The 16,161-nt window shown below is 42.8% G+C and overlaps 1 protein-coding gene across 1 annotated transcript in view; it reads right to left on the bottom strand.

The window, feature by feature from the left end:
• Positions 1-8,832, bottom strand: part of LOC307022783 (uncharacterized protein) — a gene marked incomplete at its 3' end in the record, with an annotated part of 28,168 nt that extends 19,336 nt beyond the window's left edge. Inside the window, exons 1-2 of the mRNA XM_079655675.1 lie at positions 8,578-8,832; positions 4,402-4,467 (exon numbers count right to left, since the gene is read on the bottom strand). Of these exons, the coding sequence (XP_079511801.1) occupies positions 4,402-4,467; positions 8,578-8,739 (228 nt within the window). The 5' untranslated portion in view covers positions 8,740-8,832. The remainder of the gene's footprint in view (positions 1-4,401; positions 4,468-8,577) is intronic.
• Positions 8,833-16,161: the final 7,329 nt, after the last annotated feature.

The following is a 16,161-nucleotide window of genomic DNA, read 5'->3' as shown; positions in this document are numbered from 1 at the left end:
CATTTTCGATCTTTCAACTGTTCATATTTTTTGGTCAATTAACAAACCTGTTACAAATGTGTTGTTCAACAAATTTGAGCCTTTACCACATTAATTTGATCCACATGGAAACCTTTGATCTCTGGACACGTCGTTAGCTCAAATATAAACACCTGCGTCATGGAGCACGATGATGTCATAACTCCAACTGACATGCTCAGAGCATCAGACTTCAGATAATGGTTAATGGTCTTGCCCTCAACAGCTCTACTTCAATTATGGGGTGCCATCATATGCCGTTTCCATGGAAACGCATCCCTCGACATAAAACACGATGTCGCTGTAACTCCAATGGACACGGTCCGGTCCTCCCCCAAACTTCGCTTGTATATCACCGGTCCATGCCTCAACAGCTTTACGCCAAATCTGGGATCTCACCATAGGCTGTTACCATGGAAACGCATCCCTCGCAATAAAAAACGATGTCGCTGTAACTCCAATGGACACGGTCCGATCGTCCCCCAAACTTCGCTTGTACATCACCGGTCCATGCCTCAACAGCTATATGTCAAATCTGACATCTCACCATATGCCGTTTCCATGGAAACGCATCCTTCGCCATAAAACATGATGTTGCTGTGAAGACATCTACGGGACAGTTTTGAGATTTCTTCAAATGCCGTTGCCATGGCAACACAATGCTCGCCATGAAACACGGTTTTCTCATAACTTCAATGAAAATGCTCCAAACGGCCCGAAACTTCACAGGTTTGGTAACGATGCAGCCATCAATGCATCTAAGCGTATTATGGGATGTCATCAAATGCCGTTGTTATGGCGACAGATCATTCGCCATCAAGTTAGTTAAAACCTTATATATTTTGCTGCTTTTCCAAGCCTTTTTACTTTCTTTTCTTCTCTTATCACACATTCAAGCCCCCAGTGTTCATGTATCATTTCAATCTAAATTCTTCACTTTCTTCTTACACATTACATTTCAGCATAGCAGCTTAGCGTCAGCCACTAGCAATTTCTTCAGGAATTGCATTCTCTAATTAATGATTTGACACTTAGATAAGGTTACTGATTAGTACTCCTCCAACCCTGCATGGCATGGAGTAAGGCCTTTCCATCACAGACTGAGGTAATGGTGTAGTTTCTGCACACACCCATCGAACTCGTGTGGGCTCCTCGAGGCCCCTGCAGACCCCCAGGAAGCAGGCTGACCTCCTGGCGTCAGGCAACCCACACGCTGTCCTCACACAGCCAGAACTGCCTAATGTCATTACGGGCCTGTTTGTGGTCAACAGCTCCCTGATTGAGATGTACAAGAAGCCTCCATGAATGTAGGAAGTCTATTAGTTAGTCAGAGTCCCAGATGGCCAACAGAGGACAGACTTGCGTGTGCTCCTTCACCCCCCCTCACCTCTGAACACACACACATATACATAACACACATGCACACACACACAGAGTTAATTACACTGGCTCGGAGTGAACCCTCTGACAGGCACAGACAGAAGTGTGTCTATGTCCCAGTGTCTGCAGGAACAGAGAATTCTTCACAGAGCTGATGCACAAGAAAGCCAGGCTTAGGCCCTAACAAGGTTAAACCCCTGAAAAAGAGTGACTTTTTAAATCATGGAGATTTGTGTTTCTGCGGGGTGTAATTAGCTTTGCCGCGGGGGAGGAGGGAGGGTGGTTGAGGGGTCGGGATGCTGGCGAGGGGGCCGGCGAGAGGCGAGCAGGGGCCGACGACAGTGAGGTGCATTGTGGAGTCCGGCGGATTCAGGGGAGTAAATCTGATTATCAGCTCGTGTCAGAAGCCAGGCTCAGATACAGCTTAGCATTCAGAGCAACTTTCTACTTTCGATGGTGAGACAATGACCCCCCTTCACAGGCCCACGCAGCCCCAGAGGGCCCGGCGACTTTTCCCCTGAAGCCCCCACATCCTGAAACAACACAACACAGGATGACATGACTCTAATACAGCATTTCCTACATGGGTGGAAGAAATATCAAGATACTTTTCTTAAAGGAAGCCAATTTTAAACATCAAAGTCTGTTTTCAGATGTTGGGGAGTACTGCTGCTCATGTAACATTACATAAGCCTATTGTGGATTTATAGGAAGCGACTAATCTATATTACTACTTTTTCTTTTTATCTGGGGGCATAGAGTAAGAGAGAAGTTAACTTCAACCTCTTATTGAGACTAGCAGCTCAAGACTACATTAGTTGATATTAGAATAACACACCAAATCTTTTTAACCGAATTGTTGGGCATTGTTTTGGTGGCTTTGTGGGTAATGTAGGGACCAGGACTTTGAAATAAAAAAAGAAGAATGCATGTAAACTGAGTAAAGCCAATCAGGGAGGGCAGACCTCCAGTAAGGCCTAATTCCATATTTCACAACCAAAACTGAAAACTAAAAAAAACAGCCTGTGTTTAGGATCCGCTTTAAGGGATCGATTTTCGAATGGGGTGTTGCTTGACTCATGCTAAACCCTATTTCCATGTTTAATGAAAATCAGGCTAGTCTTTTTTCCTACTTAAAATCAAACATACAAATAGAAAAAATAATCTTCACAGTGGCTGTGAAAAAACAAAATCTCTCCCAAGTTTCATCATTTTTAAGCCGCATGATAAACCTGTGTTGAAAAGTCTGATAAATACTACGCTGTTTATCGCTAAGGATTTTCAGACTACAGACAAGTATGTAGAGTCAATATCCAAGAAAACATTAATGTAACCATAAAACCTTAGTTGAACTCCTGGTGTCAAAAGAGCATATATGAAGTATTATGTTGCAGCTCTGTATCTTGTTTGGGCACCTGTCCATTCTGTCCTGCACCGTCCCATTGCAGCTTGTGTCCCGGGTGACCGTACAGGAGCTTTGACGCCTATATAACGCAGGTTGCTGGGTCAACAGCCTCTTGTCTGCTGTCTGTCTGTTTAGACAGGGAACCTCTTGCTGTAAAAGCTGTGTTGCTGTATGACGGGAGCAGTTTCCCCATCACAATGCCCCCCTGATTTATGAGATATAGCAGGAGATCCAGAGATAGCAGAGGGTGATGCCAGGCCCGATGAACTTGCTGAATGCAGAAGTGCTGAAGGCAGTTGAGGATGTAAATGAGGCTGTAAGGACCAGCCAGCGTCTTTGTCTAGCGACTTTACTTGTTTGTTTAACCAGAGGCCAAGACAGGAAGCCAGCCCACACAACTCTGCTGTCCCCATGGCAACCCCACTGTTAATTATGGCACATCCACTCCCAGTGAGTCTTTTCAGCAAAGGAGAGAGGTGGGGACTTTTGAGTGTTGGAGGAGAGAAAGAAGAAGAGTATGTGTGTGCGTGGTGTGTGTGTGTGTGTGTGTGTGTGTGTGTGTGTGTGTGTGTGTGTGTGTGTGTGTGTCTGTGTGTGTGTGTGTGTGTGTGTGTGTGTGTGTGTGTGTGTGTGTGTGTGTGTGTGTGTGTGTGTGTATGTGTGTGTGTGTGTGTGTGTGTGTGTGTGTGTGTGTGTGTGTGTGTGTGTGTGTGTGTGTGTGTGTGTGTGTGTGTCTTTTCACTTGTTAGAGTGAAGGCAGTGAAAGAATATTCAGATTTAGTTTTATTTTGGTATCTTTCCTGAGATGTTGCTGGATTCAGCTTATTAAATGTGAGAATTTGCAGTTTTTTCTGTTTTAAAAAATCGAAACCTTTTGACTGAGTGTTGGTCAAAAAACAAAGCACTTTCTAAATGTCACCTTGACTTCTGGGGCCAATTTTTACTATTATTTAAAGATTTGTTCAATCTTAAAGTGTAATAAATATGAGACTCATTTATCAACAGTCAAATGAATCCTGTAAACCCTACAACCGCCGTCACAAATTGCACATATCAATCCATAAAAGTGAACCAGACTTGTTGCACAGGGCATTTTAAGAAAACATAAATGAAGTAGTGTCATTATTCTGTTTACAATATCAGTGTGATGTACACTATAGCAAACCTATTTGGGTTCTTTGTTTAGTGTACATTTAAGTTGTTGCCTGAAAAGATCTCCCCCTCCAACAGCTGCCTCAGGACCTTTATACAGTTCACTGTCCAGGTAATCATCCTCTGTTATATTGTGCAGTGTAGTCCCTACATTGGAACCTATGTTTTTTTTAATCCCACCACCATTGCTAACTTTGCTTTGTTTTCTTTAGCTGATTTCCAGTAGCAGGACTTCAAATTTGTTGGGAAAGGTTGTTTATGAAAATGAACAAGTCTCACGAATGCAGACACAGAAATGGTGATATTCATTAAAAACATGTTTTATAATAAATTGGTGGATATGAATAGGCATATCATTTAGCCTTAGAAAACTGTCAGACCATTTAATAAAAGGAACATAAAAAGGCCTTCTTGTTATTAACTTAAAATCGTTTGTTGGCACTCACAGTGTAGTGACAGAGTCCTCTTTCCCACAAGATGGCCTTGTTGACAAAAGACACGTATTTGGGGCTCTGCAAGAAAAGGAGAAAGATTAAGCCAAATTATTAACATTTAGAAAGAGGGGGCAGGTACATGTTTATTTTAGAAATAAAAATCTGATTTGTCAGAGCCAGATTGAGATTGATCTATCAAAGGAGTTCAGAAAATGAACTGCCTTGAGTAGCTCAATGTCCTTCTCCGTGGGCCCCGGGCTGAGAACAATGCCTGAAGCCTGGCAAAACAAATGCAAAGTCACACAGTGAGAGTCTCTTCAGAGACATTTAAACCCCCACCAGTGCATTAATAACCCTTCTGTCTTGCTTATTGAGCTGCTGTGAAACTCTTCCAGTGGTCTGAGCAGCAGACGTCTGGATGGTGGAGTCCGCTCTCAAACATCTGCTCGGTTAACAAAACGCCTGCTCTTCATTTATTTTCCTTCTTTTGAGCATGTAGCTGCCTTGGGACAGTATGGTGGTTTAATGGGGAGGGTGCGTCAGATTGACCCGTGGAGCAAGGGGCAGTGTGTTAACTCATCAATCACTGGAGACACATCACAAGCCGATGCCCAGCAGTCAGCAGAGCGGCTCATCCATCTCTCTCTGCAGCTCCCAGAAGCCCAGAGTCAGCACTAGAGTCGAGCCACTGCAGGGAGCAGGAGAGCAGATCCTCCCAGGACTCACCCTTCTTTCATGGGCTGTAACCCCAGACCGGAGTGGGTGACAGGGGCGAGAGGGGCTGCCAGGGTAGGAGGACAATGGAGCTTGATGTGTGTATACATGTGTGGGTTTCCCTTTCCTTTGGAGTGCACTGGTGTGGAGCTCTCTGCCAGCTTGTGCCAGACTCTCAAAGCATTTCAGTGGCCCGGTGAGAGGCTAGAGGGCAGCGTCGGGTCTGGCCATCTCTTCACCTTTGTCTCTCAGCTTCATTTAGTCCGTACCTGTTGTATTTAACAAAGCCCATCACATGTGATTACGCACATTATGCCAGAAATACTTCGCAGGCTCTCCACCCTTAATTGATGCAGAATAATGAAAAGCAGCCAATTTCCCAGCAAATCACGGGTTGCTCGGTGCCCGATGACCTTGTTGGTACTAATTATACGCTGAATGTTAAATCAAGTACATTTTGAGACAGTAAAGGATGAAGTGGCTGGGGGTGGGGTTGGCCTGGGACCACAATGTAGAAAATGATGTGAAAAGAAACATAAATAGGGCAAATCAATGAAAGCAGAATCAAAGTACTTTGGTAAATTAAACAAGATGTGAAAGAAAAAACTATAGGTTGCAAAACCCTTAACACTTATTTTAAAGGATTTATGTATGTTTAAAGCATGACATTTTCACTGTTTAGGGCCCGACCAAACCTCAAGCTCTTGTATTTTTACAAATTGTACAGCAACCTGTAACTGAAATATGCTTCATAAATAACAATGACCTTATTACTACTTAAATGTGATTTCTACTCTATACTGTATGTAAATTCCACCAAAACTACTAAATGGAACTTCATCTTTACATCTACAGTATAGTATGATTATTTAAGTAATTTGATGACAATAAAGAATAAAACTACATGCAAAAAGTATCAAAATAACATCCATGGCAGAGCTAGCGTTTCATCAGCTCTAATGAAAATGCATTACTCAATGGTCTCCTCTGCCTTTGATGTCATCGTTTGACCCATCAGCGCCAATACACCACATAATCCCATATAGGGTTTGTCTAAAGTGATTGCTGCTCCTCTTTTCCTTGTTCAATTAAGATAATGAGATTAGGGAGATTCCTAGCAGATGGGATGTCCGCTGTGCATGTGTCTATGACGTGCTTTTCTCTTTTTTCCCATTAAAACTCCACCTCAAGCTACTTCCTGTCAGATCCATTGAGCACAGAGCAGCGTGGGACTGACAGGAAGTGATGTGGTGCCGGTCTGAGCCAGCAGGGGGAAATATGGACAAATATGGTGGGTCTTATCAATAATGAGTAGGTGGAGCAGGCTAGATCAAATTACCAATTTAGACCTAATCACCAAAGTGGTGACTGGTCTTTGCTTTATCCCCTGTCCCACTCTGCTTTCTCCTCTCTCCGGCAATTCCTGTCGCCATCTGTCTGTCTTTCTCATGGGAGCCCTTCCTTCTCTGCTGAGCACTACACTGGATGTTTTATTAATTCTGTTTCACCTGATTACACCCTGTCTGGGAGTCAGGGCACATTAATAGGCATTTAATCAACGTTTAATTACAGGAGCAGGCATTGAACAAAGGGCCGCAGATCAGAGCTGCATCCTGTTGAGGTCAGCCCCAAAGACTCACTAACACATGTAATATAGGCGTAGTAAGAAACAAACAAGGTGCCATAACAGGGGCGGCATTTCACGGATATACCTGTGTCTAACACTGTCATTTATTAAAGGATTTCCCCTTTTAGAGCCCTGAAATGAAGCTGGAAACTTTTATAAAAATTACTTTCAGTCCTATTTACTGAAACTGTCACTATATGATGACAGGAGTGCGTGAGAAAAATAATCGGACAAAAAAAATGTTTGGCTGGCAATGAGAACATTTGTGAACCAGCCGACATTTTGAAAACAGTTCAGCCTAAACCAAGCACCGGCAACTGAGATAAGCCTTTTTTTTTTACTTTACAGCTTAGCAATTTATTCAAATTGGTTGCAATCAAGTAACCACATTTGTATTCCTTTTTAGTTAAGTGCTGCCTAGTTAGAATATTTCAAAATTGAAGCTGCAATGGAGATTCCTCAACTCTGATTGGTAGTTTTTCTTTGGGTTTGTTGGAATCTTTTTCTGTCCACATGTTGATTTTAAGTCTAATATGCTCAGTCTCTTTGGGCTGTTAATGGTGTCTACCAACTTGTGGCTAACTGTACAACCACATTTTGATAGCAGTGGAAGGGAAACTAGATGAATTTGGTTTGTATCCCAGCCAAAGATCCACTTTTATTATGCAATTTCACTTTCTCTCATTTGATATAAATATATAGAACACCATAAAGCATGAGCTAGCAAGTTAATTCCTGCTGAGTTAATTAGTTACTCGTTTACATCCTCCTGTGGAGATCCAATATAAGCACTGTGTTAATGTTATTTTCTTCCACATCTTGTGTCATAACTCATTACTGCCAAGTGCATTATACCTTCTACTTTAACAGACAACCAACTCTGATAACCCATATATCTCTGCTCTACTCTCAGGGTAAATGCATTCAATTCAAGTCACTGAAATAATGGCTGCAGCGCTTGAGATCACAACAAATAAATCAGCTGCCGGATTTGTCGACAAACCAACTACCTTTGAGACAAAAGAGCTACACAGTTACTAAAGGCTGGACAAAAACTTTAAAAGCACACCACAGGAACTCGGCAATGCAGCGCAATACAACCGATGAGCAGATCCAGTTCAGAAGACAATCAAGCAAACGGCCAAGCTATCAATGGCATACAAAAGGCGAGTGTGACCACCTCAGCAGGCCCTGGGCCAGGTTAGAGGCAGGGACAGAAGAGGAGAGCACCCAGATTGAGAGAGAGAAAGCCCGGGGTCAGCTATAATGAGCCGTGAATGTGAGCATCCGACCAATCCGGTTTAATGGGCTTCATCCCTGGAAAGGTTTCTGTCCTGCCTCGCACCGGTGTTTGTGTGTGTTCACGTTGGGGTTCGGGTCAGGGGGCTGCAAGGACTCTGTGACCCTGAAATGAGCTCTGGGAGACAGTGCAGACCCCCGCTGGCAGGACAGAGCCCCTTTTATTCTTTAATCTGCAAGCAAGGGGGATCAATATGGAAACTATTGGTGCTGGGATTGTGTGCAGGAGTAAGCGGTCCAGCCATTTTAGATGTCTCACAGGGGGTTGGCGCACCCTGACAAAAGCACAGCCCCGCTGCCACCACCAGCTACAATGACCTGTGGGACAGTGGCACACCAGCAGCTAACCTACTTAACATTCATTAGTGTCAGAGAGGTGGACAGATGCTCCGGGTCTTACGGATCTTCTCTCACATGTTCTCCACATGGGGCGCATTCAGCAGCGTTTGACGTGTCTTTCATTTGGGATATTGGAGTTGTGGGCGGTGGCGGCAGCAGGCCGCTCAGCTGTGGATTTAGAAGAGCTGGGTGGGCATGGAGGGACTCACCCTGTGAGCGTGGTGTGCAGAGAGGGGGCCGTCAGGCAGCCAGGTGCTGACGGGATGCATGAGCCGAGCCAGGAGCCTCCGGGGTCGCTTGAAATCCGGATTTCTGGAAGGTGCGTTTCCCCAATAAGGCTCCGGAGCTCCTCTTCTCCCGATAGCAGACATTTCCAATGAGCTCTAGTCTTTCTCTTTTCTCATTAAAAACACAATAAAGGTCTTGAAGTAATAGGAAAACACTGCCATTTTTTCCAAGAGAAAAGTTCAGTAATATCCCGTCACGCTTTGTAGTGGACTGATTCAAGGAACCGAGCAACACCTCTTTGTGGGAGGTTAAAGAATGCACTCTATTTAGATAGCTTATAGCTGTTAATAATTACAACCCTGCTGAACTAGTGCAACTCATCATGCATGTCGTTTCCTGTTAGGAAAAAAAAGCACACATACAATGATCCCCTGTGAGATTGCACATTAAATGTAAAACCTGTGTTCCTTCTATATGCAACAGAAAAAGAAGTCCTACAATAAACAAAGCTTTCGATTAAGAAGTGAACAGCACTGTTGCCCCCCCATACAGTGATAGAGAACAGAGTAGAAATCAGGGACAGCTGGACAGAGAGAGGGCTTTTCAGGCCAACTCCAGACACAACATGGATCAGGTTCTGGGCTGCTATACAGCGGCATAAATCTCCTGGCCTTAATTACATTACAGGGCATATAGTGGTGGGCTCTGTGGAAACAATGGACCCTATCAATTCCACAAATCAGAGCTCAGTGGAGTGTGTGTGTGCTTCTGTGTGTGTGCATGTTCTCAACAGCTCTCTAACTCCAATCAAAGCTTATTATGTGAGAGTGACTTGAGTTGGAGGTTCTTCATCTTAAGATTTGTAGTGCAGGAAAAACAGAGTAAATACACTCTTGGTGTAATATTAACAAGGGCTGTGGACAATCGGGGAGTCGCCAGTGTTTTCCATGGTGACCAGACCAAACAGTCGGAGTGGAGACACAAGTAACCACCCCCTTTACTACACACCATGTCAAACTTCAGCTACAAAACGAATATTTTAACTTCTTTGTAGTTTTTAAAGACATGTCACCTTTTCAGAATAGGCTTAAAAGAAAAAGAAGAATATGCTTTCTCTGAAACTGACAAGGGAATAAAAACAAGAAACAAGAAAATCCTAGCGTGACTTATGACATGTACTAAAGCTTCTTGAGACCCTCTAAGATCAAGCTCTCCTTTACATCTTCCTTCCTAAAGCACACTCTCCAAAGTCTCCCTCTGTTTGACCCTACAGGGGCTCTGCAGTGCTTTTCGGGTAATCTAGATGCCACAATACCAGTTGCTAAGACACTGCCAAAAAATGCATTGTGTGAGGGGATGTTTGGTTGGAAATGGAAGAGTTTTGTGGCATAGATGTGGAGGTTTTTTTCTAATGAAGAACAGCGTAATTCCTGTTTCAGTGCAAGCTGAAGCTAGTGTATATTTTAAAGATGTTTTAATACAGATTTAATTGCATTGGATAACCATAAGAATGCAAACCGGTCTTCTCATTTATTGTATACTTTCAGTATTGAAACTGTTTGCATTTGTTTTGACCCAAGTTATGATACGTTTTATTGTTATTGTAATGGTTCATTTATAATTTGGCTAAATGATACAACACCGGTACATTCACATCAATGTGGATGTATACGATTTTAAAGCAAAGTCCATGTATGCAACTATGAGAAGTGCATCTGCTTTACTTGATACCTGATTTACTGTCACCAGTGTGTTTTATTAAGCTTTAACTGAGTCAGAGAAACACTTAAAAGCTCTTAAGGGTGACATTTAGATGTGAAATAACTCTAAACCTATATACGTGTCAGAAAAAATAAATAAATAAAATAAGCTAAATAATGCAGAGAATGTTGTAAGTGACCAAGTACATGCAGGAGTCTATATACAGTACATGTACATAGAATAAGATCTACAAAAACAGAATGTAAAATGAAATATGTTGAATGTTTATTGTATCCTTTGAAACCACTGTCCGAAGGAAATATCTGTCTCTTGAACTGCTAAATACTCAATATTTACACTTTATTCATCAGCTTGTGGCTCACTTTGTATGCCTGTAATGTGCTGCTGGACAGGTACAGCAAAGACAGTGAGATAATGGAGACTGATTGAAAATGGTACAAATGGGCCAGAAAAAACAAACAAAGAAATGAAGATACTAGAACTGTAATCTCTTCTTTCATTGAGACATACTGAGACTTAACTTACGTCCCATTCTCTTGTCTGCTGGTGGAAGCAACGCTGGTTAACACTGGCACATGTTGAGCGAATATCTATCTTTTGAGATTCACATTCAATCTTTTTTTCTCGATTAGACTAAATAATAGTCAAAAAAGCTCCTTGCACATACAAATAAACACATACATCAGCACCCAACAGCTGACAAAGCCTCTCATCAAACACATAAAAATACAATTACAAGGGCTTTCATGCTGTTCTAAGGAAAGCAGCCCAGCCCACTGCGTGCTGCCCTTTGTCAGCAGCGAGACCCAGAATCAAAGAGCGCTGACCTGCCTCAGCTCTGCCCGGCAGGCCTGCGGGGACCCTGCTCTGACTCCAAACCCTGCTTACTATGCCATGCTGGGCCCCCCCTCCCTCGACTCCCTCCTGCTGCCCCCTGGTTTGCTCCGTTATTTCCTCATCCCATCAATCTGTCAGCTAAGCCCTTTGACACGCAGCACAATATGGTCCCAGTATTTCTCAGTTCATTCTCCCTCTTTTCAATATGGTTTCTGCATTTCAAGATTAGTCAGCTCACCCACAAGGCCTGCTCCCATGGAGCCTTGGGACCAATCAAAGGGAGAGGTTGGGGGGTCTGCAGCAAATATAGATGCTAGAAGCAAAGTGATGGCACCAATCGGGGTTGAACAGCATCCGGAGGTGTCATTTTAAAACACAAATTAATTTCAAACTCTCTTCATTCAAATTGACCAAATCTATGTTAAAGCTAACTCTAGTTCAAACCGAACAAACACGTTTCATCATGAAATGTTCACATTCTGCTCAAATAGTACTTTTTGATTTCATAAGCCACACTTACAAGTGTCAATCCAACTATAGATAAATACCAAAGAGTTTAAACAAAGTACATTTTGAGTACAGTCCTTGGTCAAGCTTGTTTTTAATTTAAAATAGTTTTTCAGACAGCTAAATAAGAGGAGAAATCATCAGGGATTGATCTTTGGAGACTGAGGGGTTGACCATACTTAACTACTTTTTGTAACATGCAGTTGTTTGAACTTTGACTGTTTTAGTTCAGTAGCATCTTTAAATGTTTTTCTTTGACATGGCTAAAACACTGTTTCCTTTTTTAAAATTTCAGACCCAGATAATGCTTTAAATATACAAAGAATTTGCATTCTGATGGCTGCACTTCCTCAGTGTTCAAGGAAACTATAAGTATAATTTATTTATAATATATCTTTGTCAAATGTCTACCTCTGTGAGATTTAATCAACCAATAAAGGCTTTCTCATTCACTCTAAATGTGTTTTTTCCACATCTGCTTACTATAAAACCCATCACTGATTAAATGTCCATTTGTAATACTGACAGCGTAACAAAGATATTATAAATAAAAGTTGGCCACCTGTGAATGTGGCAAACAGTTTTATGGAGATAGGGAAGGGAAAAAGAGTGTTTGTACTCCTGCCACTGGACTGGACTCACTCGAGAACAGACCATTGAATTCATTTTCAAGTAAGGATGAAAGGAAGACTCCAAACTATGCATGTCGTCTATTCACTGCTGACGCTCTTTAAAGAAAGAAATAAAGACAGCAGAAAGAGTTGGAAAAGGGTGGAGGGGTGGAGCGCTGCATACATTTTACATACACAAGGCAGCAGACAAAGTGATTGTTGCTTCCCTAAAACTTTTTTTTTTCTCCTCCAGAACACTTTCCTTGCTGAATAGGCACCTATTAGTGACTCCATTATGGGCACAGGGCTCTTGAATGGCTCCTCACTGTGCGTCTTTATCATAGTCAGGCCGTGAATACAGGCGGCCCCCTCCTCCTGAAGCCCAACCAAACTCCTTACAGCTTGTATTGATAGGTGCTGTGGTGCTGGTGATGATGGGTGAGGCAGGAGGGGGGAGGGGGGGCAGCCACTCTCACCCCCTGTTGTGTGCTCCAGGTGTGCTGGGTTAAGCGTAGCGCTCCAAAACCTCCATTGTGGCGACTTTTTCTTAACCACTTGTTCCGATCAAATAAAATGGATGCAGCGTTTTACATGCATTAGCTGATCTCCATAATGCCGTCCCCCCCACCCCCACTGCACCCCAAAACAAGTCAGGCCTCCGGCGAATCGCTGCACACTGCCTCAGAGCCCAGTATTGTTGCTGGATTATTCAGGAGTTAGCTGGAAGAAAGAGAAAGGGAGAGTGGGGTGTCTGTACTTTATCTCCAGGGGAGACAGGGGCTGAAAAAGGAGCTTCTTTAGAGAGGAGTGAGTTACTGCGGCGAAAAGCCCGAAAACACCTGCAGAACACGAGGCTGAGGCAACGCACCCCCATTGTTCGTCTTTATTTTGCTTGTACAGCCTCGGAGGGACTGTAAACTAGCTTCTACTGAATGCAGGAGCTTCTATTTATCACAAATCCTGTCAAATAACCTGTCAAAACATGACCACCTCTCTCTGTCTGTTGTATTGACAAAGCCATCAGTTGAGAATGTTGTAAGTTGTGACTTCATAAGCCATTCTTACAAGTGTCAATTCAACTCTATCTCACATTGGATCAACAGGTATCAAGATCACGTACTGTACGTTCATTTTTTTATATATCATCCAATAGATAAATACATAACACTTTGATTTTCAAACATTTGTAGTCCTTGGTAACGCTCTTTGTTATTTGATGGAATGGTTTAGAAGTTTAAATATGTTTTTTTTTTAAAACACTTAAATGAGGAGAGAAATCTTCAGGGATTGATCCTTGTAGAATGGGGAGTTCTGCATAGTAAATAACACCATGTCCCAGCGAGGTATTGTAAATGAGCTTCTTCTGAATGCAGGAGCTTCTATTCATCCTGTAGAATAACAACATTGTCACCTCGCTCCGTCTGCACTCCGCTGTATTGACAGGCCCATCAGAATGTCGTTCTTTCAAACAGCGCGACTGAGCAAATATCTGTGAGTGTGTGAGTGTGTGCACATGTGTGTGTAAGCATATTTCATTCAACGTTGAAGTTATGTGTGTACTCACATTTGAAGGAGGGAGACACAGAGAGTAAGCAAGACTTTATGATGAATATGGAAGCATTGTTCAGCCATGCTTACCTCCACAGGGAACCATCTGCTCCCCGTCAATGCATCACCTGCTCGTCTGAGCCGTCTCCAGGGCAACGATGGGTGGAGGGGATTAGGAGAGGTTATGGCAATGATGGGAGGGGCTGTCGCTGGGGACAGAGAGGATCGGAGGAGGAGGAGGAGGGGGTGGGGGCGGATGAGAGGGAGGCTGCCGGGCAAATGTCGTCCTCTGCTGGTGGAGAGAGTTACAGTAAGTCTCCCAACACATCAACTCCGACTGAGACCACGTGTTGAACATTACGTTACATGTTCCTTGTTAGATGCTTTTATCCAAACTATTTACATAGGAGCAATTTGGGGTGAAGTGTCTTGCCCAGGGACACAACGACATGCTGACTGCAGTGGGGTTTGAACCTGTGACCCCCTGATCCCAACACCAAGGCTCTATCCTGCCTTTTATCTAATCGTTTTTGTGTCCCTATCTATACTTTGCTTTTAAAATGGAAATTTCGTCTCTGTGGGACGAATAAAGGAATTCAGATTCTGATCATTTCTAGATATAAATGTATTAATTCACAATTTTTGTGAAATTCACATGCTAAAAATAAGTGTGGCACTGACCATGAAGATGAGGTGCATAACATCTTCTACAGTATAGCGAGGAAAAGAATTGTCAAACTCAAAAGTGATTCTCTGCTGCAGAGTGACAGTCCCTCTGTGTTTGCTGTGGGACACCATGAAGGTGTTGTCAGGCATTGCGTGACAAGCACCATGAATGTCGGTCAGTCACAGAGTTCTCATTAAGTCTCCATGTTCCTCCACCTACAGTACCAGGGACGGCTGCGTAAACACAGACCTGAGGACAGCTGAGAAGGCAAACACGTAGGAGATGAAACACCGCTGATGACTGAGACTCATGTTTAGGAAATCTCTGAACGAGTACAATAGAGTAACACATTACCTATTCTTGGTTCAAATATTCTAGTATTGATCATTTTAAATGTGTACACATTAGTAATGGTGCAAAAATGTCTGGGCAGTGGAGGTTAATCATTAATCCCAGTTTTTGAAATATACTCTTTCTTGCGGAGAAGCTTGATGACATTACTTGTCTGTAACTAAATATGAATATCATCTATAAGTCTAACAAAACGATTTAAATATGGCATACATTTCTGTATTGTTATCATAATTGAAAGAGGGCTGATATAGTGCTGAATTTACCTATTCAACAAATAAATGTAGCTATAAATTATATTTGAATATTAGCATCTCCACTGAATTTACTCCCAAGGTGGTGTAAATCTGTAATTCCACAATCATTGTTCAGCTTTGACCTAAAATACACACACAAGTTTTGGTGATCATTTAATTTCTTCCAAATTGAACAGGAGAGTTTAAACTTTACTAAAAGCAGCTTTTTGCCCTTACTTTGGCATCCAACAGGCAGAACAGAAGGCCCTTCAGGAGGAGCCGTTAGCCGGCGCTCACCTGGAGACGCTCTCCACAGAGAAAGTCTGACTGACAGGTGAAAGTGACCACGGCTGCAGGGAGGAAACACCTTTTGTGTTTGGTCAGAGAGCTGGTGAGGGCGGTGAACCGGGTCCCTCTGCTGACGGGATCATCAGCCTGAGGGCACGGAGGGAGGGTCTGGATCACTCTCTCCTCACATCAACAATACACCCCCTAAGCATCACAACCTTAACATGTCATTCCCCTCAGTTAGGGACCTCCACTCTCTCCCCCTTTAAAACACTCTAATCTAATCTCCATCTCTACCACATGTGTAGGAAACAAAATGGCAATACAAAAACGGAGTCCACCTGCAGGTAACACTATGCCTGTCTGTTATCTGTCGCACGTCCTGCAGAGGCGAGAAAACAGCTGTCAGGCCCAATAAAAGCCTTTACAGCATGCATTAGTTTTAATGTCAAATCAGAGGCACTGATTAAAACAAGGATTATATGTTATTTTTTTAAATGTGTACAGCTTTGCACAACCACAGTCGCTAAATTCTAATGTCAATAGGCAAACATGCTAAAAAAAACTAAAAACATGTTGTTTGGCAGTCTAGAGTTCACACAAAGTACAGCTGGGGTTATTGGGAAGTATAGTATAGTTTTATGGTTTCACTATAAAAGGTATGAAGTCATAAATCAAATATGGATGAATGAAAATGTCACATGATGACGGCTGGAGGTTGATATTTAAGGGATCTCAAACAGCAAGACCACAAAGTATCAGAATTAATTCCAGAGAGGAACACGAGCATTGGCACCA

Source organism: Notothenia rossii (genome assembly GCF_949606895.1).
Source record: "Notothenia rossii genome assembly, chromosome: 10".
NCBI classification, from domain to species: domain Eukaryota; kingdom Metazoa; phylum Chordata; class Actinopteri; order Perciformes; family Nototheniidae; genus Notothenia; species Notothenia rossii.
This window is presented reverse-complemented; position numbering and strand designations above follow the sequence as displayed.